This window comes from Ambystoma mexicanum, chromosome 11, assembly GCF_040938575.1.
Source record: "Ambystoma mexicanum isolate Mex_15411 chromosome 11, UKY_AmexF1_1, whole genome shotgun sequence".
Classification (NCBI taxonomy): Eukaryota; Metazoa; Chordata; class Amphibia; order Caudata; family Ambystomatidae; genus Ambystoma; species Ambystoma mexicanum.
Window position 1 is genome coordinate 223,399,427 of NC_090934.1, and position 23,229 is coordinate 223,422,655.

General features: G+C 45.7%; 1 protein-coding gene across 1 annotated transcript in view; it reads right to left on the bottom strand.

Annotated features, from left to right (window-relative positions):
- Positions 1 to 23,229, bottom strand: part of MAP3K6 (mitogen-activated protein kinase kinase kinase 6) — a 1,613,301-nt gene that overhangs the window by 1,336,245 nt on the left and 253,827 nt on the right. Inside the window, exon 3 of the mRNA XM_069622894.1 lies at positions 3,885 to 3,908. Within this exon, the coding sequence (XP_069478995.1) occupies positions 3,885 to 3,908 (24 nt within the window). The remainder of the gene's footprint in view (positions 1 to 3,884; positions 3,909 to 23,229) is intronic.

Below are 23,229 nucleotides of genomic sequence, written 5' to 3' on the forward strand. Positions count from 1 at the left end.
ATTTCCACCAATCGCGTCTGGAACTTCCTGCGCACCCCAGAAATACACGTACCCAGGCCAATCGCGTGTGGGACTTCCCGCGCACCCCGTAGTACACGTACCCAGGCCAATCGCGTGTGGGACTTCCCGCGCACCCCGTAGTACACATACCCAAGCCAATCGTGTGTGGAACTTCCCGCGCACCCCGAAGTACACGTACCCAGGCCAATCGCGTGTGGGACTTCCCCCGCACCCCAGAAATACACGTACCCAGGCCAATCACGTGTGGGACTTCCCGCGCACCCCGTAGTACACGTACCCAGGCCAATCGCGTGTGGAACTTCCCGCGCACCCCGAAGTACACGTACCCAAGCCAATCGTGTGTGGAACTTCCCGCGCACCCCGAAGTACACGTACCCAGGCCAATCGTGTGTGGGACTTCCCGCGCACCCCGAAGCACACGTACCCAGGCAAATTGCACGGCTGGGGGGTGGGGGTGCAGGGGGACATGTGTGGGAGCCTGATGGAGGCTGCCCCTGGTGGCTGGGGGGTGGGGGTGCAGGGAGACATGAGTGGGGGCCTGGTGGAGGCTGCCCCTGGGGGGTGGAGGTGCAGGGAGACATGAGTTGGACATGAGTGGGGGCCTGGTGGAGGCTGCCCCTGCACTGCTGGGGGGTGGCGGTGGTCGTAGACATGGGTGGGGGCCTGGTGGAGGCTGCCCCTGCACTGCTGGGGGGTGGCGGTGGTCGTAGACATGAGTGGGGGCCTGGTGGAGGCTGCCCCTGGTGGCTGGGGGTGGGGGTGATAGGGGACATGAGTGGGGGCCTGGTGGAGGCTGCCCCTGCACTGGTGGGGTGATGGGAGACATGGGTGGGGGCCTGGTGGAGGCTGCCCCTGGTGGCTGGGGGTGCAGGGGGACATGCGTTGGTGGGCAGTAGTGCAAGGTGACATGTGGGTTGGCTGGGGGGCATGGCCATGGTGGATGGGGTGCCTGCAGGACATGTGCAGGGTAGGCCCCTGCGGTGTGGGCCACCAGCAGGGGCCGTGGTGGGTGTAGAGGGAAAACCTGGGAGGACCCACACGTGCAATTCACGTGTGGTGCTCCCCGAGCATCCCTGTAATACACGTACCCTGATGGAATCACATGCGATACTTCCCGTGCACCCCTGGAATACACATACCCTGCTGTTTTTGCATGTGATACTTCCCCCGCACCCCTGAAATACACGTACCCTGCTGTTTTTGCGTGTGATACTTTCCGCGCACCCCTGAAATACACGTACCCTGCTGTTTTTGCGTGTGATGCTTCCCACGCACCCCTGGAATACACGTACCCTGATGGGATCGCATGTGATACTTCCCGCGCACCCCTGAAATACACGTACCCTGCTGTTTTTGCGTGTGATACTTTCCGCGCACCCCTGAAATACACGTACCCTGCTGTTTTTGTGTGCGATGCTTCCCGCGCACCCCTGGAATACACGTACCCTGATGGAATCGCATGTGATACTTCCCGCGCACCCCTGAGATACACGTACCCTGCTGCTTTCGCGTGCAATACTTCCCGTGCACCCCTCGAATACACGTACCTTGCTGTTTTTGCGTGTGATACTTCCCGCGCACCCCTGAAATACACGTGTCCTGCGGCTTTTGCGTGTGTTACTTCCCACGCACACCTGATGCACACGTACACAGGACAATCCCGTGTGGAACTTCCCGCGAACCACTGAAATACACGTTCCCCGCTTGGCGTTTGCGGTTTGCCAGCCCTGTGAACTGATCCAGGGTTTTCCATGCGCGAGGGCGTTCTTGGGGACGTAACTGGCGCTGCTGCAGGGTCGCTGCGCCACGGCTGGTTTTGGATGCGAAAATCCATGAATACGCTGTGCGCGGAAATCGATTTTAGCGCACGCGGCTGGCGCAGACATTCGCACGGGCCCGCTGTGCGCCAGCCGCGTGCGCCACTTTTGTGCGAACTTCTATGAATTACCCTGTAAATGTATATCAATATTCCACTTCATATCTTCAGACTAGAATTTGAGAAAGTTTCCTGTATGGCAAAACGTGTGTGCAGACTTGTGTAAATGCAAACTCAAAGTAAAATACATTAGTGTATGAAAATAAACACCTTAAAGTGTAGCACAATGTAGTTCAAAGATACAGTTGATTCAAAGGACTTGCTAAGCAATGCTTATGAAACAATGTATAGACTCAGATAAAACTAAATGAAATCTCACAAAACACTCAAATCTGTTTATACCATTGGTGAAAACATGTACAGAGTAAATCAACCGACGGGGATCTTATCGGCTTCATGCGTTACTGGCTCTGGTCAATGAAGGTACAATTTAAAATCAAATTTGGAAAAATGTGTGCACAACATCTTTACAATGTCTGACCACTGGGTACTTACTAACAAACAACTGAGTACTTGGCTTGTGCAAGTGTGCTCCTTCATCACACAAATTCTTCCCCACAGTTTTCCATAACAGCATTTCCGACAATTTACAACAAAACTTGAATTACATCAACTAAAGTGATAAAAACAAATTTTCAAGTATGGGAATGTAAAACCACATTACTGCAGTGCTCACACAACAAATGAGGAAAGGTCTGAATTTTTGGTGTAGATAAACTTTCAGGAAGTGAAATTCTAAGATTTAACCAAGTAATCAGATATTCTATTAATCAGCTATGTTGTTGAGCTAAAGAAAGCATAAACCATGCCAATTATTGTAGTGTGGACTCCATTACGTCCCTGTGCAGTAGGGTGTAGATTGCATTTCTCTAGTTATTAAAACAAAAGTGTTTAATGGCACAAGAGATCTGGAGTCAAAGTAGATAAAAAGATACAAGAAAGTGCTAAGGATTCCTAGAGATAAACAATAGTAAGACAATGTCTACTGAACTAAGTAGAAGAGGGTCCTGTACAACCAGGATAGAGTGGGGAGGAATGTAGAGAGGGCAGAAGCAGTGAAGAGGTAGGCTGTTGACTCACACATCAGCCACCTTCTGCTGAAAGAGTACCCAAGAAGTGAGAATAACAGCATCAGCCCGTATACCTTGCAATGCAATTCTTGCCCCAACAGCTTTTCACTCTGAAGCTAATATTGGTCCACTGATTGCCCTACCATGCTACCCCTCACTCCCCCTGCCCCCAGATAGCACTGTAACAATGTAGAAATGCTTTCCTCATGATGCTAACCAGGAGGTCGATTCACAGGTTGAATTTACATACTTGCCAAACAACTCTGCCTCATTTACCTTTTAATTGTAGAGTCACATGTTTTAAATAATATTTATATGATATGATATTTTATGGTGTTCTTGAGTAGAAATCTCCTTTCAATGAGGGCCATAATGAGTTCATGGATAGTTTCGGTGAGGAGATATATGACAAGAGATGTTCTGGTTTTTCCTGCAAGGTTTACCTGGTTCTCGGGCCTAGCCAGGCTCTAGTGGTGCCCATGAACAATATAGCTTATTCTAATGATTCCTTCAGTCAGCTGCCTATTCACTACACTTTTCATTTCTCCTTTTGGGTACACATGTTCTTCCATTGCAGCATTATGCACTTTCCCTTTGACCATCTTCACAAGACTCATCTGTGATCCGATTTCCTACCTCCCATTTAACAATCTTCATAACAGTATCTCACAGACGTTCTCTCCTACCCATTCTTTACTCATTTTTGCATCTTGCCCCCTTTTCATGACCCCTTAAGTGCTACACAGCGTCTTAACAGTGCCCCTCCCCGTCCCCCCCAACTCTACCCATGTATCCTTCCTCTCCAATGGCAAGTCTTTGTTAGAGGAGGCTGTGAGAGTTCTGACTGAAGGTTCATTGAAACCCCATGATCGATGAAGTGGGGAATAAATGAAGAAAGGGAGGATCATGGAACTCACCGTGTCCTTCTGACAAATATCCTCCTGTAAAAGAGAAAACAGAAATCTGTCAGCTGTATGCACAACAGAGCCAGGCACAAAATGTGAAAGATGGAAGAAGTACAGTAAACTCTCAAACACACGGGTGGTGACTAGCCAATATGGAGCAGGCATGGAAATATAACAATAATAGATGCAAAATCACAAATAATGGAAGGACCCACATCGGCACACTGAGCAAACTCACAGATGGCACAACCCAAGCCCCTCCCTCTGGCGCCACAGCCATCCTCACCCCACAATGCAGAGTTTTGTTTCTTTCCTTCCTTACTTCCTTCCTTGATTAAAAGTGTCCGATAGGTGAAATGTTGCACAGCAACTAACAAACGTGACAGAACTTGCCAACAGTACAATTATGTACACATGCCTTAACTGGAATAACAGAATGATATGATATGGCATTTATAACGCGCCTATACACAAGTGTTTCAGGAAGACAGAGACAGCGATCTTACTAGGCCAGGTGACATGGAGATTGTGCGAGTGCAGGGGAAGGGAAAAAGTGTGGAGGGGGAGGGGCAGTACATGGGATCGACAGTAAAAAAATAAACAGAATAAATAAAAGCAAGAAGTAAGTGCAGCCAGCTGGTGGCAAGCGCAAGGGTAAGTGCAGACATCAGGGGTCAAGTGCTGGTAGGGGACTGTAAGGATACAGAAAACACTCCCCAAGGGCGGGGGTTGACAGGGAGGCAGTGCAGGTGTGCAACTGGTGAGGGAGGGGACCTAGGCCAGAGATCAGAGGGTGGCCAACTGACCAGTGCAGTACCAGTTTCAGTCAGGTGTTCAGCAGGGGAGAGGAGGAGAGAAAGCAGAAGCAAAGAGGAAGGTTTTGAGGAGCCTTCGGAAGCAGAGATGGTTCTCCTCAAATTTCAAGGAGGCAGGAAGGCAGTTCCAGAGGGAGGCCCCAGCCAAAGAAAGATCTACCACCAACTTGTTGCTTGGTGAAGTGACTGACCCTGAGGGAGTTGGAAGCTGATGAGCAAAGAGCTTGTGAAGGAAGGTATTTAGGGAGAGAGAGTTGAAGGTATTGAGGCCCTAGGCCCCAGAAGGCCTGTGGACAATGTAGATGGTTTTGGACAATGTATATGGTTTTGAACCTAATCTTCGCAGCCACTGGGAGCCAGTGCAGAGATTTCAGTCCTGGTGCGATACGATCCCTGGGCTTGAGGCCAAGGACAAATCTCGCAGTTCTGTTCTGGATGAGTTGAAGAGGGTGGAGAGTAGAAGCAGGCAGATTTAGAAAGAGGCTGTTGCAGTAGTCCAGCCAAGAGAGAACAAGAGCTCTGGAGACAGTGAGCTTCTGGGGGAAGGAGAGGAAAGGAATAATACCTCTGAAGAGGTGAAGCTGGTACTGTGACTTCTTAGAGACGTCAGATGTGAGGAGAGTGTGGTGTCGAAGAGGACACTGAGGTTGTTAGCCTCACAGGTGGGAGCAGGAAGAGGGCCAAGAGAGGCCGGCCAGAGAGAGACAGGAAAGGAGGGAGCAGGTGTGCCGATGAGGAGAATCTCAGCCTTACTGGCATTAAGGCAGAGATCATTGGCGACACACCACTCCTGGATAGTAGACCGACAGTCAGATAAGAGAAGGAGAAGAAGTGGCGGAATAGAGCCTGAAAATGAGTCGAGTGTCATCCACATAGCACTGAAAGTTGGGGCAGATAGCGGCAATGCAGTGGGTAATAAGTGCCAGGTATTGGTTGAACAGCCAGGGAGAGAGGTCAGGCCCCTGGGGAACACCACAGGTAGAGACAGAGATGGAGGAGAGGAAGGACCCAAGTTGGACCTGGGAGGGTCGATTGGAGAGGAAAGAGCTCAGCCAAGCCAGGGACCGGATCAGTGATACCCAGGTTATCACTGTCTCCGGACAGTTGAGCAGGATGGCATGGATGACTATCAAAGGCCGAAGAGAGATCAAGTAAGATGAGGACATAGGGGGTGTTGGAATTGGGATTGGAGAGCAGGTCTCCACAGATGTTCAGGAGAGCAGTTTCCATACTTCTGGCAGCTCTGAAGCCAGACTGATGATCATGGAGACAACCAACACATTCAGTGTGAGGATTATGCTGGGAGATGGCCAGCTTTTCCAGGAGTTTTCCCAGGAAAGGAGAGATAGAGACTGGGGGATAGTTAGCCGGGCAGGACGCGTCAGCAGAGGGTTTAAGAAGAGGGTGGACGAGGGATTATTTCAAGGGGGAAGGGAAGACCCCAGTGGCGAAGGAGCGGTTGCAGAAGACACCCAGAGCAGAGGCCAAGGTGTCAATGTGGTCCTTGATGGTTTTGGGGGAACAGGGGTGAACCTGTTTTGACGAGACTTTCATTGATCGGACTGGTCTAGAAATCTCATCTGGGGAGAACAGGGGATAGGCAGAGAAGGAGGGAGGAGAGGTGGTCAAAGAAGGGGCAAGGGGAAGAGGAAGAGAGAGAGGGGGCAGGATGTACTGAGTTTTAGAGATGAAATGAGAAGCCAGGGCTGTGCAGAGGGCCTGGGAGGGCACAGGAGAGGTAGAGACTGCAGCAGGATTGGCCAGCTCTTTGCAGATTTTAAAGAGTTCAGTCGAGTTGTTAGATGCCGCAGAGACGATGACTTGGATGTGGGCTCTCTTCTTAGTGCGGACAGAGAGCCGGTATTGCATTTGAAGCAGGCAGCAGGCCAGTCTGTCAGAGGATGTACCGGAAGCACGCCATTTCCTCTCAGCCACCCTGCACTTGTGTTTAAGGGTGGCTAGGTCTGAGTCGTACAAGGAGTTGCACTTGGCTTTGGGCTTCAAGCGGATCCTCATTACAGGGGCAAGAACATCAAGAGTATCAGAGATAGAAGAGTGGAGCATGGAGAGGGCTGCATCAGGGTGTGAGTCAGCCAAAGGGGGAGGGGGTGGTGAGAAAGTGGCGTGAGAATATAGGTGGCAGTGCTGGAGTTGGCTTGACCTGAGGGTTGGGGAGAGTGAGCTGCGAGGAGAGGAGAAAGGGATCACTCCAGGAGAGAGGAGTGGTGAGGGGGATAGAAAGGGGAGTGTCTGTAGAGATCAGAATATCCAGTGTGCCCTGCAGAGTGAGTCGGGCCAGAGGGGAGGATAGAGTGAGAGAGAGTCGCAGAGGTCGCGAAAGAGTCCAGAGGAAGGACAGGAAGCATCCAGGTGGATGTTAAAGTCTCCAAGGAGGAGTTCAGTGGTCAAGACCAGGTGGGAAGAGGTGGCCGATAGATGGTAGCCACAGTAAGGGAATGGCTAGGAGAGAGAGAGTCTGCAGATGAGATATTCGAAAGAAGAGTAGGCCTGTGTAGGAATGACAGAGGCAGGAATCCACTCAGGGAAGATCAGGGCTATTCCCCCTTTGGAGCGATTGGGCCTGGGCGTGGAGAGGATCTTGTAGCCGTCAGGGAGGAGAGTTTCCCTGTGACAGAGCTGGCCTTGAGCCATGTCTCGGTGAGACAGAGGACATTGAGGTCAAGTTCTTCCAGGAGGCGGCAGATGTCAGAGGAGTGTTTGACAGCTGAGCGAGAGTTTAGAGTGGCAATATGAAGCAGGTTGCCATCCTTTAAAGACTTCCGGGGAGGGGTACAAATCAGAGGTACGCCCTGAGGAAGTGTAGAAGAAGCCTGAGGGAGGAGAGGGGGGCAAAAGACGAAGGTGGAGAGGGCAAGGTAGCCAACGAGAAGACAGCAGGGGGAGGCAAGGAAGCCGTGGAGGGAAGAGATGGAACAGCAGGAGAAGGAAGGAAATTGATGAGGTGCAGGAAGCGTCTATCAAAGAGGAGAAGATTGGCCTGAGGGCCTTGGACCAAGACAGTACCATTCAGGTAAACATTAATGAGGACCTTAGAGTCGTCGAAGGAGGCCAGGAGGGCCTCCCACCGGGTGCCACCATTAATGGGAGAAGAAGAGAAAGCACAGAGACCATATGAAGAGTCCATAGGTCTGGGGAGGGAACAACAAAGAGGTTGTCAGTGAGGGTTTGCCTAGAGAAAGCACTGGTATAGGTTTCAGCGATAGGCAGTCCTGGGTTGGAGACCAGGGTGTCCTTTTTAAACTTCTTCCCACCAGATTTAGTGAGGAGAGCAGAATAGTCGATGGAGAAGCAGTTAGAAAAGATGGAAGAGACAGAGCACCATGGAGTAGGTAGGGAGAGGAGAGAAGAGGAAAGGGGGGGGGGACACAGAGGGGCGCAAACAGATGAGCCAAGGAGAGACGGGACACTAGTAGACAATTGAACAAAACGACAAGGGCTCAGACAATGGTAGAACAGTTTGCAAGGTGAACGCTTTGCTAAGAAGGCAAGAACCAAAGACCGCACTACTTTCACAATGTAGTTTAACAACAGAGCCAGCACGGCTAGGTCTGAGAGTCCTGAAAAGTGGGAGCAAGGCCTAGGTTTCACAATGCAATTTAAATACTTTCACAAATGTCACAGCGCTATTCCACATGGCACAGTCTAACACAAAACACAGTATTATTCTAGTGTAGATGAGGTTGCTATGTGGCAGGGTTTCAGGGTAGAGTGAAGGCTCTATTCCTCACCAGGGACCCCCTCCTACCTTACTAGTCGCTGCTGGTTGATGACTGGCCTCTGTCATCCCCTGTAGACACTAGCTGGAGCTGCCCTTTGACTTGGGGCCATTTTCCCGGCAGCCCCTGCGGCTGAGGGCTGCCAGGGAAGGTCAGTTATGATTGGTAGAGGTGCCAATCAGGGGTGGTGGGCCGGCTGGGAGGCAGGAGGAGGGATGGAAGACAATGCGGAAGCAGGACGGGGAGGGAAAGGGACACGAGACGTCGGGACTGAACAAACTTAGAAAAAACACACAAATGGGCCACTATTAATCACAACAGCTGTGGGGCTGACCAACTCACCGTCTAGGCATATTACAAATGATAGGCTTTAGTACATGTGGTTACAAACATAGGATAACGCATACATACATGGTTTGTAAGTGGCAGAGGGGGCCCAACAGAAACGGCCACTGTCATTCTTCACCATGTGGGTACTTGAGAGATTACAGTTAAATGTGCCATACTGAACATGGTACAATGGCACCCAATGGGGTTTTCAACTGCTTATTCAGACTACTTTATATACAAATCTGGTGGCAGTCCTTTTGCAAGGATCCATGGGTACCATGAATGATTTTCTCAGGCAAGGCTTGAACACAAGGTTGGCAACTAGCCATATGAAAGTTTAAAATGCATAATGCCAGTTTTACAATATAGACAGGTTGCAGGTACTTGCATATTAAAAAGCTAGGTTCCATAAATTGCCAAAGCTGGGCACACATGTGCAGTGCTGCTGTGCGTGTTACTTGTGTTGCTGTTGAGAGGGTTTCATAAGTCGCAGACCTTAGTGTCGAGAGGCCTTTTTTTCTTACGGTATCTTGTCACACCCGACCATCCATTGTTATTCACCACTACTGGATTGTCCTCCATATGTTCTTTTCCGACCTGGCTGAGAGTTTAGCAGTCAAACAATTATTAATAGCTAATTCTGCTTTGAGATTACTCCAGGTTGTGCATCAAGCCTGGGGAGATATGGTCTAAACAACTGCTAAACCTCTGACTCCAGTGAACAAATAAAAATATTTTTTATATTTAGCGGCTAGCCCACAAAAGGAAGTTAATTAACTCATCAAAATACTTTCCCAGGGTTTTCAACAAGATTCATGTGAAAGTGTTGCCATAACATCCTGATCCAGGAGTAAAAAAAAGGGCATTTGGTGGTGGAAGGAGTTTGCGCTCTGACAAGACATGACGTACAGCAATCCCAGATGGACTTGGCTGTCAATCAGTAGAATGATTAAGCATAATGTCCATCTGGATGGTGCAATGCACTGCATATTAGCATTGCTCTCCTATTGGAGAGAAGACATTATGCAGTGTGTGCCTCCAATGAGGGAGGCTGAGAGCAACAGCAGGATATTCATTAATTGTACGTCATTCGTGTTTGGAACAGTGTAAAGAGCGGTTCCCAGGAGCCCAGCAATGACAGCAAACAGAACACGCCAATAGGGTACCCAGAGAGGCAGCAGGGCCTGAGCCTTAGGGTCTGAGGGGGGCAGGTGGGCAGGAGACTGCACAGGTCGCTTGTAGCAAGATTCTTCCACCCAAACTGTGTGCACTGCCAGACTTTGGAGAGGACCATGTCCCTCTCTATTGTAGGGCAAGCAACCAACCAGAGACCTGCTGTGCCTTGTTTAAGCTGGATCAATTAGTTGTTGTATGATTTTGTAGGCATGGAGAGCAAAAGGATAAACATATCTGGGCGTACCCTTGCCAAAACGCGCCTGGGTTGCTTGCATGCTGAGCACAACCCAAGGTGGCTGGTGCTCCTGTGAAGGCAAGGCCAGGACAGAGATACTTTCGGTAGGTCCACTTATTGAGTGTTACAAGAGACAATGGAATGAAAGTGAAACTTGCCTAGAACAATCTGCAGAAGTTACGAACTATTCAAAGTAGTATCAATGACATTTCGTTATACATAACACAGGTCTCAACAAACGTAAGATAAGTCAATCAAGGCATCTGCTGCAGAGGTCTGCAAGAACTTGTGATTCACTTGTTCAAATGCCACTAAAACAGATTGACATGCCTACTGCAGGGAACTTGGTTTATCCTGTAGGTCGAGTTACTATTCCACCAGGAATGACTTGAACCATTATACCATTCAATAACCAACACAACCACAGGAACCAACACAAGCTTGGGATTACTTTAAACTGGCAAGGCCTCGGACCTCTATACCAAAATGTGTAATCTTGGGATCTATATTGCATCAACGTTTTCTTCCCACCGAGTTCTTTGAGTTTGTCCCCTCATTTTGTTTCTTCACCTATCCTTTTTACGATGGTGTCCCCAAACCGGGCCTCAGCCACTCCACCCTCACCCACACTATTTAAATTACGCCCATCTCACAGCCTACCTATTTTTGTGCCACTCCTTAAATTTGAAATTTAAATATTTGTTATTTATCTATGCACCAGGTTAAATGCAACAATGTATTCCCTTATCACTTACATTTCCCCTCAAATTCAAAACCTGCTTTCAGGAGATGAATGGCAGTGATCCTGCCCAAATTGGCAGTCTCCCTCAATTCATTCAGTCATTTTTACTCACATTCTTATCTCCACCTCTTAGTTCACAAAGTGCAGTGTGTCGGGGTAAGGGAAAGGTCCAAATTGGTCTGCAGCACCATGGTTACAATATTGTGTGCATTTATTATGAATTTATAACAGGTTTGTGCAGGGACTTGAAGCAGTTAAGAAAGAGAAAGGGAAAAATACGGGAGGGGTAAAAGAGGAAGTTAAGAAGGAACGTACAATGACTCCCACCATGATGGGTTTAAGGGAAGGCAAGATGAAAATCCAGATCTCAGAATGAAGCAGGTTTTCAGCAGGACAAGTGATGGTCATGCTACGCGGAAATAATTTTCAGAAGACCGATGCTTGAAGCACAGATCTTTGACTGACTTGCTGAATTATCTAATAACTTAAGTGGGATGGAAAAAGTGCGTACCTGTAATGTAGTCCTCCACTGAGTATTGGAAGAATCGCAACAGAACTGAGAAACCTTTGAACTATGTGTGCAATATATAAACTAAATATGAAATAAGGTTCTCTTTATCATATTACAAACTCTGACATGATCAGGTCCTTGACCTTGTCAGCAGGGTGGGGAACCCCCCCTCTTCATGGATGGAAGGTGGTACTGAGGTAGAGCCAGCCCTAGCGATGAGGATGAACCCTGTAAATATAACACAAATGTTTGTTTGCTCTCCCATCTGTGCCCGCATGAATCTTTGCAGAACCAATTCTTCATGGCTCTGAATACATATACTTGCTAGTGTGCTTTCTCCATTGCAGATACTGCCCTAGATACAAGAGAGGAAGAGAAGTCGGTGAACCTAAAAACAGTTAGCCACACGAACAAAGCTGAAGACTCCACTTCCATGCTGCAGAGACCCAATCACTGCTGCAGCTGGCAGGTGCTCAGGCAGGTTTTATGTGAGGAGAAGGCAGGGAGGTCACAATGTGGCAGGTGGCTGGATGCTTGGGATGTGAAAGTGTTGGCAGAAGAGTATGGTAGGATGGAGCATAGATCTTTTTTATTTTCCTTAACTAAAGTGCATCAAGAAAGGAGCATACATCCCTTTCTAAGATGGAGGGGAAAATACCCAATGATGATTGGTCAATATGGAACATAGTACAAGATTCTAAACAGCCTTTCATCCAGGACGTTTGAGTAAGCAGGTCACAGTTTTTTTAGCTAAACTTTCTGGCCCAATTAAGAAGATATAAGAAGAAAGGGGATATTCGGAGCAGAAAGAATAATTCTGTCAGAGAATGGAAGAAAATGAAGCTAAGTGAACACTACGTTTGATGTTACCTGAAGATGGTTATAAAGCAACTGTTGTATTACTCTACTGCTAATTTACTGCAATAAAACAGTTTAAAGGCAATTTAGAACTGAAATGTCTACGTGAATTGCCATAGAACTGGGTTTGAACTCAGAGCGGTGCTATTCATGCAGCACCAGCATTCAGGCAGCAGCTTGTGCACGGGGCACTGCATGCGTGGTTGCAGCAGCGTGTACCTAACCACGGTTGCTCACATGGTGTCAGGTTTCCCAAAAGCGGGTGTTGAGATAGTTACATAGCAAATAAATGTGGGAGGGACTGGGTGATATTGGTAATTGATACCGCTAAAGAAATGACTGAAACAAATAGTGCTAGATCTACAGACATTAGAGGAAGAGATAACAAAGAATTGTCCCCTTAGATGTATCCAAAAAGCGTTTAGAAGAAATAAAGGTAGAAATGGAGGAGTTTAAGGATTATACTACCAGAGAGGGAATCGGGAGAAAGAAGAATGATCCGTTGAATTTCAGTAATGAGAAAGCTTTTAGATATACCCAAAGGAATTACAATCCTAATAACTGGAAAGAGTCCATCCCACAAGAAGGCAACAGTAAAGCCAGAGTTAGATTCAGGGACACCTCCTATAGCTCAAGTGAGGGCAGTACAAGTGAAGATACTAGTTTTGGCAACAGAGAATATGGACAACTTCGATCTAGTAAAGAGGCAACAGCAGGCAAGTTAGTGGAAGAAGAGGTTTTATTTAGAGAGAGACAAAGCAAGACATGGGCACAAGAGCCCCGAGTGTCGTGAAGCATGAGAGCCTTGTGGTAAACCTATCACAACATAGCCATAGACAAGCAGAACATGCCATGTGAGACAAAGGCTTAGGGTTTGTCACAGCAAATATACATAAAAGTTTCCATTTAGGCCAGAGTTCTATGGCCTAATGAGCAAGATAAGTCTGAAACAATGTTTTAATGATGAAGAAATGGTCAGCTCCATGAACGAATCAGGGCTGTGCAATCGCTCAACTTGATATCCTCCAACAGATAGTCATAGTCTGAAAGCCCAAGTGTTTGAAAACAAAGTTTTAAGAGAGGTACAGAGAATGGAAGAAAATAACTTGAATTTCAAGGTGTTCCAAAATATAAGTAGGAGAGAAAGGACAGTTCAGAGGCAAATGACCCAAAATGAAAAAAATTGTGCTAAGAAAGGCTGATAAAGGAGGGGTAACGGTTATTCTAGATAGGGTCAAATGTATACAAGAATGATGGATGAGATATGTCATGTAAAACTAAAGAGTGATCCAACAGAGAGATTACAAAAATTGATTAAGTTAAAAAAGCAAAACAAAAAGGCTGGATCTCAAAGAAAGAGGCAGAATTTCTGATGGTAGAAAAACCTAGGATCAAAAAATAGATCCGTGTTGCAAGTCAGTAACACAAATGCACGCCAATGGAGATAACTCCCCTACATTTTCTTCAAATTCAGTCTACTCAAGCAAGTAAAAAGATGTACCTTCAAAATCAAAAGACTCATGGAATTACTTTCAACACACAATGTTTATCTTTGACTATCAAAAAGTACTTAAAACAAACACTTCTTGGTAACTACACATAAAATGCTCTTCTACTTTAGTAAAAAATAAAAAAATAAAAAAAATGTGATAGTTAATTGAACTCAATTTCCTCGGGCATTTTCCAACAACACTAGTGAGATTATGACCTATTACCAAACGGAAAACGATTCAATCATAGGAGTGAGTCTTTTGATCTAACTAGTAACTCTCCCAAATCTTGCCAACACATTTCATTATATATTATTATAAATCCATCCTCAGAGCTTGTTTGCTTTTCTTCTGGCATAAGTTCCTCAGTTGCACCTATAAAACATGTATAGGATTACTTGTAAATAGCTTTGTCCCTCCACTCTTGTTGAATAAACCCAGATAAATAAAATTACACTAACCTTTAGCAGAAGAATAATGCTCTTATGAACGTGTACCTATAAATAAAACAAAATATACTTGCAGGCATCTATTTGGAGCATGTATTTGCCAGAATTATTTTATATGGACCAAGAAAATCAGGTTGTCATTAGGTGCACTCTCTAATTCCCCATAGGGCTAACCAGGACACAAATGATTGTATTTTCCACAGTGTTCAAAAGGTTCCTCCTGTAATGGCATACCAGGTCCTAACGTAAGTGAAAGAAATGAAATCTTTCACAGAGGATACACCTAGGGCGATTAAATTGGTAGAGGGTTTAAAATTCAACCCTGATGGAAAAAATACTAATTGGGCTGGATATAGTGTAATTATACCACAAGCCGATACTTTAGCAATGCTTGAAGAACGGTTACATCTACAACAAGGAGAGGGAATGACTCCAAATTCTTTCATGCTATAGTGCGCAGAAGTGGCACTGACAGAGAATTATTTTGCATTTAATAAAATATTCTACAGGCAAATCAATGGTACAGCCATACGAGTGTGGCTAATTTATATGTAGACCCTAGCTCCGAGTGTGGCTAATTTATATGTAGAATCTCTTGAAGTCACCACAATCTATGTAAATGAGAACCTATATAAACAGAACATGTGTTGGTCGGTTTGTTATATGGACTATATCTCTGATCTGGACAGGTCCTGAGAGAAAAGTGGGGGTCAGAAATGTGAGGTGGACAACTTTGTGAAGGTTTCTCAAAAGATGCCATTTCATTAAATTAGAAGGTTGGATGACCGCCTCACTATCCATACCCTGACCAGGATTTCCCTGCCTAAAATAAACACTCCAACAATGGATATATGTCCCTCAAACCTATACAAACAATAAGTTCTGATACAGTTCTTTGTAACTTCAATTGGACAACAGAAAGTTCTAATACTCTGATGATTCAACAAAGCAAATAAAATACTCTTCTTCCATATATTATTTATCTTCTTTAGATAAAGAACAACTTCGCAGTACATCAATAGCAACAATAATATCTTGAACAGGAGGATTTTCCACAAATATTAAGTTCTAAAGAAATACAACTTCTTGGTAACAGCTTTACACAACTCTTTCTTCAGTAATACAAGTACTGAGATTGTCTCAGTCAGGACCACTTCCTAGCACTTCTTCGACTTCCACCTGGTTTACTCCCATGCCTTGACTTTAGTAGCTTTTGGTTTGGGCAATACTTGCAGGTATTAACACTCAACAATATTGCCCCATCGGGTGGCTGGGTTTTCCAATGACTCACACGTTTAAAGTTATAGTCATTTGGTTTTGGTACACAAGATGCTTGCTGCTGCTCTATGGTTCGGTATTCAAAATTGCTTTGGCAACCACTTTCAGTCACACGCAAGTGCTGCGTTCGCTGCTTTTCAATTGTTCAGTATAAGAAATTTGTTTCAGAATATCTTTCACCCATACACGAGTGCTGCTCTACTGCTGAATGCCCACCTTGGACACACAAGCGGGTACGTAGTGCTCCGGGGTCACTACCAGCATGTGAACTCACTGGGTAAGACGTGTGTCTCCATTCCCCTTGCAGCTCACAGGACTTCTTCTGTAGCTCCTCGTGACCTGGCAAACTGCTTCTTGCAGTCCGCCTTCACCCACGCCACCTGCAACTGGAGCCCTTGTTGCTCCTGAGGCACTATGGTGCACGCCAGAGACAGCCTCCTGGGAACAAAGCTTCCCTCGCCTTCGTTTCCCACTGCACAGCCTCTGCACTTCAGGATTTGAGAGGCACAGCCAGCTAATTTCTGCTGAACAGAGGTCCCGGCATCTTCTCGCTCTTCCAGCTTCTGTCTGGGCTGCCTACACAAACTATGCTGCTTCTGCTCCTTGCATGCTCTGCTTCTTTATGGCTTGCACCCGAGGGGCCCTTTTAAGCCTCTCTGTCTCCCTCAGGTGTGGGTCATCTGAACGAATGATCTGACCACTCCTGCATCATTGCATCTTTTTAGCCATCTTCCTGGTCTCAGTACTTAGGGAATTATAGGACATGAAACCCTTAATGGCAAAGCAAAGTAAAGTTAGATCTTCTTAATTCTTCTGTATTACAATAAGCCATTAGGAAGGTGGGATTGTGAGGAAAGTTGAACAGGGGCTTTTCCCCTTCCTCCTAACCTGCTGCTCCCCAAACGCCCCTGTGTGATTCTCCTGTAGAACACTACTACCGGGGTCAGGATCAGAACGCGTCTGCCTTTCCCTGGCCACATGAGAAGGGTCCCAGGCCAGGTTTTCCGGGGGAATCATGGCTGATTCATCACAGAAGCCATAAAATTCATGGGACTAGTTGAACACAATTGACAGATATTTGAGGTTTACTTCAACTCGAAATACAAAGGGTATTGATTTTTTTGACATAACGATCAGTGTAGATGAAAGTTTTAATGTCCTTACAGTGAAACCGTTTCATACGTCCTTTTATCGAAATGTCTTACTTCATTACCCTAGATTCCACAAAAAAAGGAATGATCTTCCCTTGAATCATTTCCTTCGGTTGAAGAGAAATAGTACTTTTGAACATGATTTCTATGAAGAACAGAAAAGCTGCAAGAAAAATTATTAAAGCAAGCATATCCACAGAAGGTTACCCAACAAGCTTTCTAAAGGACTGAAAACAATGATGAGGCTTTACTTGAATATAATCAGACCAAGAAAAATAAGAAAACAGATGCACTGGTATTAGTCAGTACGTATAGCAATTATTCGAATAACATTAGTAAAATAATTAAAAAGAACTGGCATTTTTTGGAGAGTGGCAAGGGTGCTTTAATGAGACCAATCTTTGCATTAAAAAGAAGCAAAAATATCAAGAATCAAATTATGCGGATCATCATCATTCTACATTGTATTTTAAACTACCCTTAAAAAAGCATGCAGGGTCTGACGTCAGTTACTGGACAGGCACCCTGTGGGAAGTCCACCTGCTGTGGACAAACCAGTTGAAGCAAAGAAGTAAGTTTGAGTACTGCAAGAGTGTGGGAACAGAATCAGTACACTTACTGTGAGTCCACAATGGTGGTTTATGCAATATGTTGCCCGTGTGGAAAACGGTATATAGCGAAGACATAAAGGAAGGTTAAAACCCGGATAACAGAAAACAAGAGCTGCATTGAGAATAAAATCACCACGACACCCACAGAGTCAGACATTTCAAGCTGAGGAGCTACAGTGGACTTTACTAACACAAAATAAAATAAAGGCTGGGAATTATCTGAATTTGGATAAAGGGAAGCGGTTTAAAAAAAAGAGCAAGAATTCATTTTTATTACATAAACTATTGAGAAAGGTCTAAATGAACAAATTGAGTGGAATAGACGTTAATAACCGTCTTGCACTTATGGATTTTGGTGTGAAGTAGAAATACAGAGATGAGCAGACTATTTGAAGAGGAGTACCTACCTTCAAGAAACGTGAAACGTCATGATGTTCACGCGGAGATAATCTTTTCTGTGTTTGCACTGAGCATTCCATCAGGAGTTGAGCATGCACCTAGGAGTTGAGCAAGTAGCAAGAGGCGAGTGTTTATAGTGTGTGAAGGGCCAGGAATGAAGTTGAACACACTTCAGACATGGTTTTGGCTAAAGACTTTTATTGATGAAAATAAAGGGGTTTGGGGTTGGGAAATGTCATGTCAGGCTTGCTGGAATCTGCAGAAGCTGATCCCACAGACCCTCACCGTACGTTCCCCAATCAACCTCTGATTACAGAGCTGAGTTGGAAACCCCAAGGAAGGAAAAGGGGTAGCGGATAAAATAATAAACAGGCACTCACTTCTGGTTTCTTGGTTCTGGTAACTGCCGTGAAAGAAGATAACACTAGATTAATTACTATTTTATACTGTGATCTTTAGAATAATTACTTTCTTACTATGTGCTTCACCTTTATCTGTCTTGCCTCTGCTGAAATTAATCTTGTTCACTTCTTTGACTTGAAAGTGTTCTTCTCTGCGAGTTTGCCCTATCTACTCATCCCTAAACTATTTCTTCCCATTTTTAGAAAGCTATTTTACACTAACGTCTTCATGAGTCTTTTTCTTCATCACCCAAAAGAGGTTTATTGAAACTGCTACATGTGGCTGCTGCTGTGCGATTCCTTTTAGTGCCTTTTCAAATGTCTTCAGAATTATACTGGGACAAGTAGAATTTAAGTCGGATAATCTGTATTCACTTGGATGGAAATTCCTGAAATGCACATGCACGCTGAGGTAACGTTTCCTCCTTCACGAAACATCTTACTTTCTGTTTCTATTCTTATGCGCGCGCGCGCGCGCGTGCGTGCGATGTGAATGCCTGACACAGGCTCGCTCTGTCTCCACTGAGGAATGACTCGCTGCACCAAATTGTGCTGCAATTTTGCCGACCACGGGCACACTTGCTTGTGCACAAGAATTTGCAGCACAGCGTACTGCCTCACAACTGACCCCACCCTTCAATCTGCCTTCCCTTTTCATAAACCACAAAGGTGTTACTCTGCTACCTAATGCGTGCACAGCTGCCCACGCACTAATGCTTGCGCCTGCTCTGCCTCCTGCTACTAGAACGAGGCACCTCCTTGTGCTCTGTAAATGCATGCTGAACGCCGGCAAGAAGCGTTTCTCATCTGCCACTCAAATATGATTAACTACAGTTAACAATGACTCAGTTCCTCTGGCTGTCTCCTTTTAGCATTAATAACACAGCCTTTAGTTTAAAATAAATATTTACATATCACTGTACACAGTGCTAATGTTTCTCCTTGCCAGTCTCTAGTGCAATAACACTATCATCTTGCTCGCTCCCACCTGTGGCCTTCTTATTCCACGATGTTGTCTTTACAGGTGAAGTCATTTTTCAACTGCTTGTCCTCTGGTCTCTATACTGGGCCTAGTTAAGGAGTTTAAGTAAAACATAACCTGCCATGAAATTAATAGTGATGAAAGGCAGTTATAGAATTCTGGATTCACACTACAACACTTCTGCCCATTGTTCTCCCAACCAATCATATCAGCCCACTGCCCCTCCATCTTAGCTTGGGAAGCAGCCTACTCTTACTATAATGAAGGGGGAAAAGAACCAGAACTCCTTTTACACCTAATACTTTGCCTCAGTAAAAAACATCCTCCAACCCTATGAATCACAACTGGCCATCTTTTAGACCTGACAAACCTGACAGGAAAAGGCCTAGCTGTCCCTGTGCTAGAGGCGTTTCCCAACTTAACTAAAATCTAAGTATCTGTCAGGGTCCTAAATACTATTCTGACACTCGCATTCTAATTAAATAAATCCTACGGTGAACGGGGAAATGTCTTTGGTCTTCGGTGTTTCAAAAGTGTTCAAAATGAAATCAAGAACTCCAAAAGAAAGTCTCTGAAGGATATAGTTCCTTAATCCAGAGGTGTCACCCATCCCCTGTATTCTTCTTCACAATATTTTGACAATAACAACTTGTCTTTTCCTCTTGTTCAATGTCAAAGACACATCAATGTCTATATTTGGCATTTAGATTGTCCGCATACGTGGTATACTGTCCTGCAGGGTTTCTCGGTTTCCCTAGTTTTGCACACTTGTGATTGCTTGGTTTAATCTCCTGCAAGTACTTCCTATAATTGTCTGTTTCTGTAACTCCACCTTTGATAGTTTATCACATTCATACATGCTTTTAACTTCTTACTTTCAGTATCAAGAATCTACTTACTCTCTTTATCTGACTTGTATTGTTCAATGATCAACATATGGTGTGTTTGCAAATACACCCTATTGCTCCCTTCATCCCAGCTTGGACTCGCCAGCTCTTTGTGGCGTCTCCAGTTCTGTCTGCGGCTCTCCAAAAACAGCCACTGGTTTCTTTTTCCTTCGCAATGCTCAGCGTTTGGTTTCTAAGTCTCTCACGGCACCGGCTAGACTTCGCCTCTCCTCGAGGCTTCCTGTTAAGTTTCTCTTTGCGTTCTTCCACCAGCGAACGCATAGGAGCATTGTTTTGGCTTCTGGCGTTCCTGCGTGCAAGCAGTCTGCGTATTCCTCTTGTGCTCACTGTATGAGTCGGTTGGTTCCAGAGTGCTTCTTTTGGTTCACCGGCCGCTCGAAGACCTAAGCCCACTCCACCAGCAGTCTGCCATGTCTTCTTGTGATCTTTTAAAACATCCTGTGCACAGGTGTATGCTCACAATAATTAGAGCATTGTCTGTGCTCAGGGCTCCTCCGATCTGTATTCCTAATTCCTCTTCTTCGTTGCAGTGTTAAAGGGTTCTGGGAATGGTAGTTTCTTTTTACCAACACACGCAAAAATATTGTAGGAATGGTTTCAACCTGTTCTGGGGGCAAGTCAATATTTGAGAACTGTTCTGAAGATTGGTTTGATAGAAATTCAGCACTGTTAGGTATGAGATATTCGCCCTGTGCCGGGAAAGGGGGATAAACCAGGTCTCATCCGTGGACACCGCCACTCCCTCCCGGAGGTTGTCTCCCCCCCATGGGGTCCGCCCTCATACAGCTTCCCCCAGGGTCAGGATTAGGTAGCGGCTGCCTTACCCAGGCCACATGGGGTGAGGTCACCACCAGAAAGGGAGCAATGTTACCATTGGATTCATTACAGGTGCTAGAGAACTTTGAAAGTTGGATGAATGTGGGCCGTCTGGTTAGAATCAACAAGTTCACTTAAAGGGTGTTTTTGCACATAGAGTGCTTCGGAGCACCTGTTTAAAAATTGAATAGTGTCGTGACATTGCTGAGAAAGTTTTAATGTAAGCGATCCTATTGGAAAAAACTTTGAGTAGGTTGAATATTAAAGGGAATCTGGCTGCTGGATTTCAATATGCTGAGGCAGTCTGAAAAGATGTTATTTATCCCTTTGGCAGTGTGTTGATGGTGAGAAAGTAGGGTGCGTGGTGACAGCAATCAAATTGTAATGGAGACTACACCAGTCTGAAAAAATGCAAAATAATGCACATACTTGCTAGTGGAGCTAGGGAAACAAATCTTTTTGTTATTGTTTTACAGTGCCTTTGTTAAGCTCTATTCTGCAAAACATGCTTTGCTGAGAAATAATCGGGAGCTAATAAATAGCCTAAACATGGTGTAATGATAACATGTATATTTGTATAACTAGGAGCCTCAATAAGAGTTACAAGGACTCTTCTAAAACGGTCATTTTCACTATGTAGATAGAATTAATAAATAGACTGTCTTGGAGACACAGGTGGCGTTCAAGCAAAGTGTTGTGAGATTTGAAAATGAAATAGATCACATGAACGCAACAAAGAGGAATGCCCAGCTGTTTTCAAACGCAGATTTAGTAGAGATAATATTGGTCCACATATTTCTTGCCAAGAGATTTGGAAATCATGAAACATAAGAATATAATGTAATCCAAGTTTGATGAATTTGGCATTATGGAAGTTACCAATGTGATATAGGCAGACTTGTGTCAGCTGAAGTTCCCTGAAGAATTTCCGATTAATTGTTTTTATTGAGTGTATGCGGAATGAATCACGTAGGAGTATATGTGTGGAGAGTGTGAAGACTTGTTGACTAGAGTGGTTGACGGCAAATGCTTGTGCAATAAAGTGATAATTGTGTTTCTACACAGCTGACGCAAAGGATTCGTTGTACACTTTGTGAGAAACCAGGTGGTGTCTCACCCACTACTTGATCTCTCCGCGGCCTTTGATACGGTCGACCATCTGAGACTGTTACAGTGCCTATCAGACGCTGGTGTTTCGGGAATGCCCCTGAAATGGTTCTCCTCTTTTCTATCTGGTCGTACCCAAGTGGTGTCTCTCCCCCCATTTAGCTCCCCTCTCATGATGGTTGACTGCCGAGTCCCTCAGGGCTTGGCACTTTCCCCTCTTCAACTTATACATGGCTGCCTTGGCTAGGTTTATCGCCAGATTCTGTGTGCATTTCTTCATGTATGCGGACGATACCCAAATCTTTTCACACCTAACTCCCGTAAGAATAGTCCCTCTGCCTCTTAGCTGTCTGCCATTGGATGTCCGAAAACTGGCTCAAGTTGAACGGTGAAAAGTCTGAGATACTAGTGATCGGACAGTCATCCAATGGTTGGACTCCTGACTATTGGCCCACCTGTTTGGTATCTTGTCCCAAACCTACCTTTGTAATTAAATGACGTCAGGCTCTAGAGAGGCACAGAGCTCTGTGGTCTGCCGGAGCGGCTTTGTGCAACTCAGGGTACTGAAAAGGGTGATTCCATTTTTTCCCCAACAAGGCGAGGAGCAAAATTGTTACCGCCGCCATTATGAGTGCTATTGATTACTGTAATGGCATCTATCTGTGCCAGCCAGAGGTTCTGCTTCACCGACTTCAGGTCCTCCAGAATGCGGCGGCCAGGCTGGCTTTCTGCGCCCCTAGACTAGCACATTCTCAGGACCTACTTCAGCGTCTCTGTTGGCTTCCTGTCAGGACTTGGGTGAAGTTCAAGGTTTTCTGTATCGTCCATCGTGCCATCCACTCCATTGGCACTACGTTCCTCCAGACGAAGTGGTCTCCATCAACCTAAGTGACTCCTTTATTCGACCGACCACCTTCTGTTGACTGTTCCCAGTTTCCGTTGCTCTCGTGGGGGAGACCGATCCTTTTCTGTGTTGGCTCGGACGTTGTGGAATGCTCTCCCTCTGCACGTTAGGAGCATTCAGGCACCATCTTCCGTAAGCAGCTAAAAACCAGTCTGTTCTGATCCAAGCCGCTTGCTTCTCCCTCTCTGGTGGTTCGCTGCCCCAGCACCTTGATGCCTTTGGGTCTTTGCTGCGCTTTATAAATCTTTCTACAATACAATGCAATACTAGTCCCCGAGGATCTGTCATCCAGGTGGCCAGGACACGGCCATCGCTTTTGGATTCTGTTCCTGGGGGTGGGCCAGTGCAGGAGGATCACCTGGGGGAGGGGTCTTCGTGGAGTGGAGCGGATGGTGAGAAGCTGTGTTCCCTTCCTTATAACACCTTTATCCCATCCTACCAGGTGGGATATTTAGGA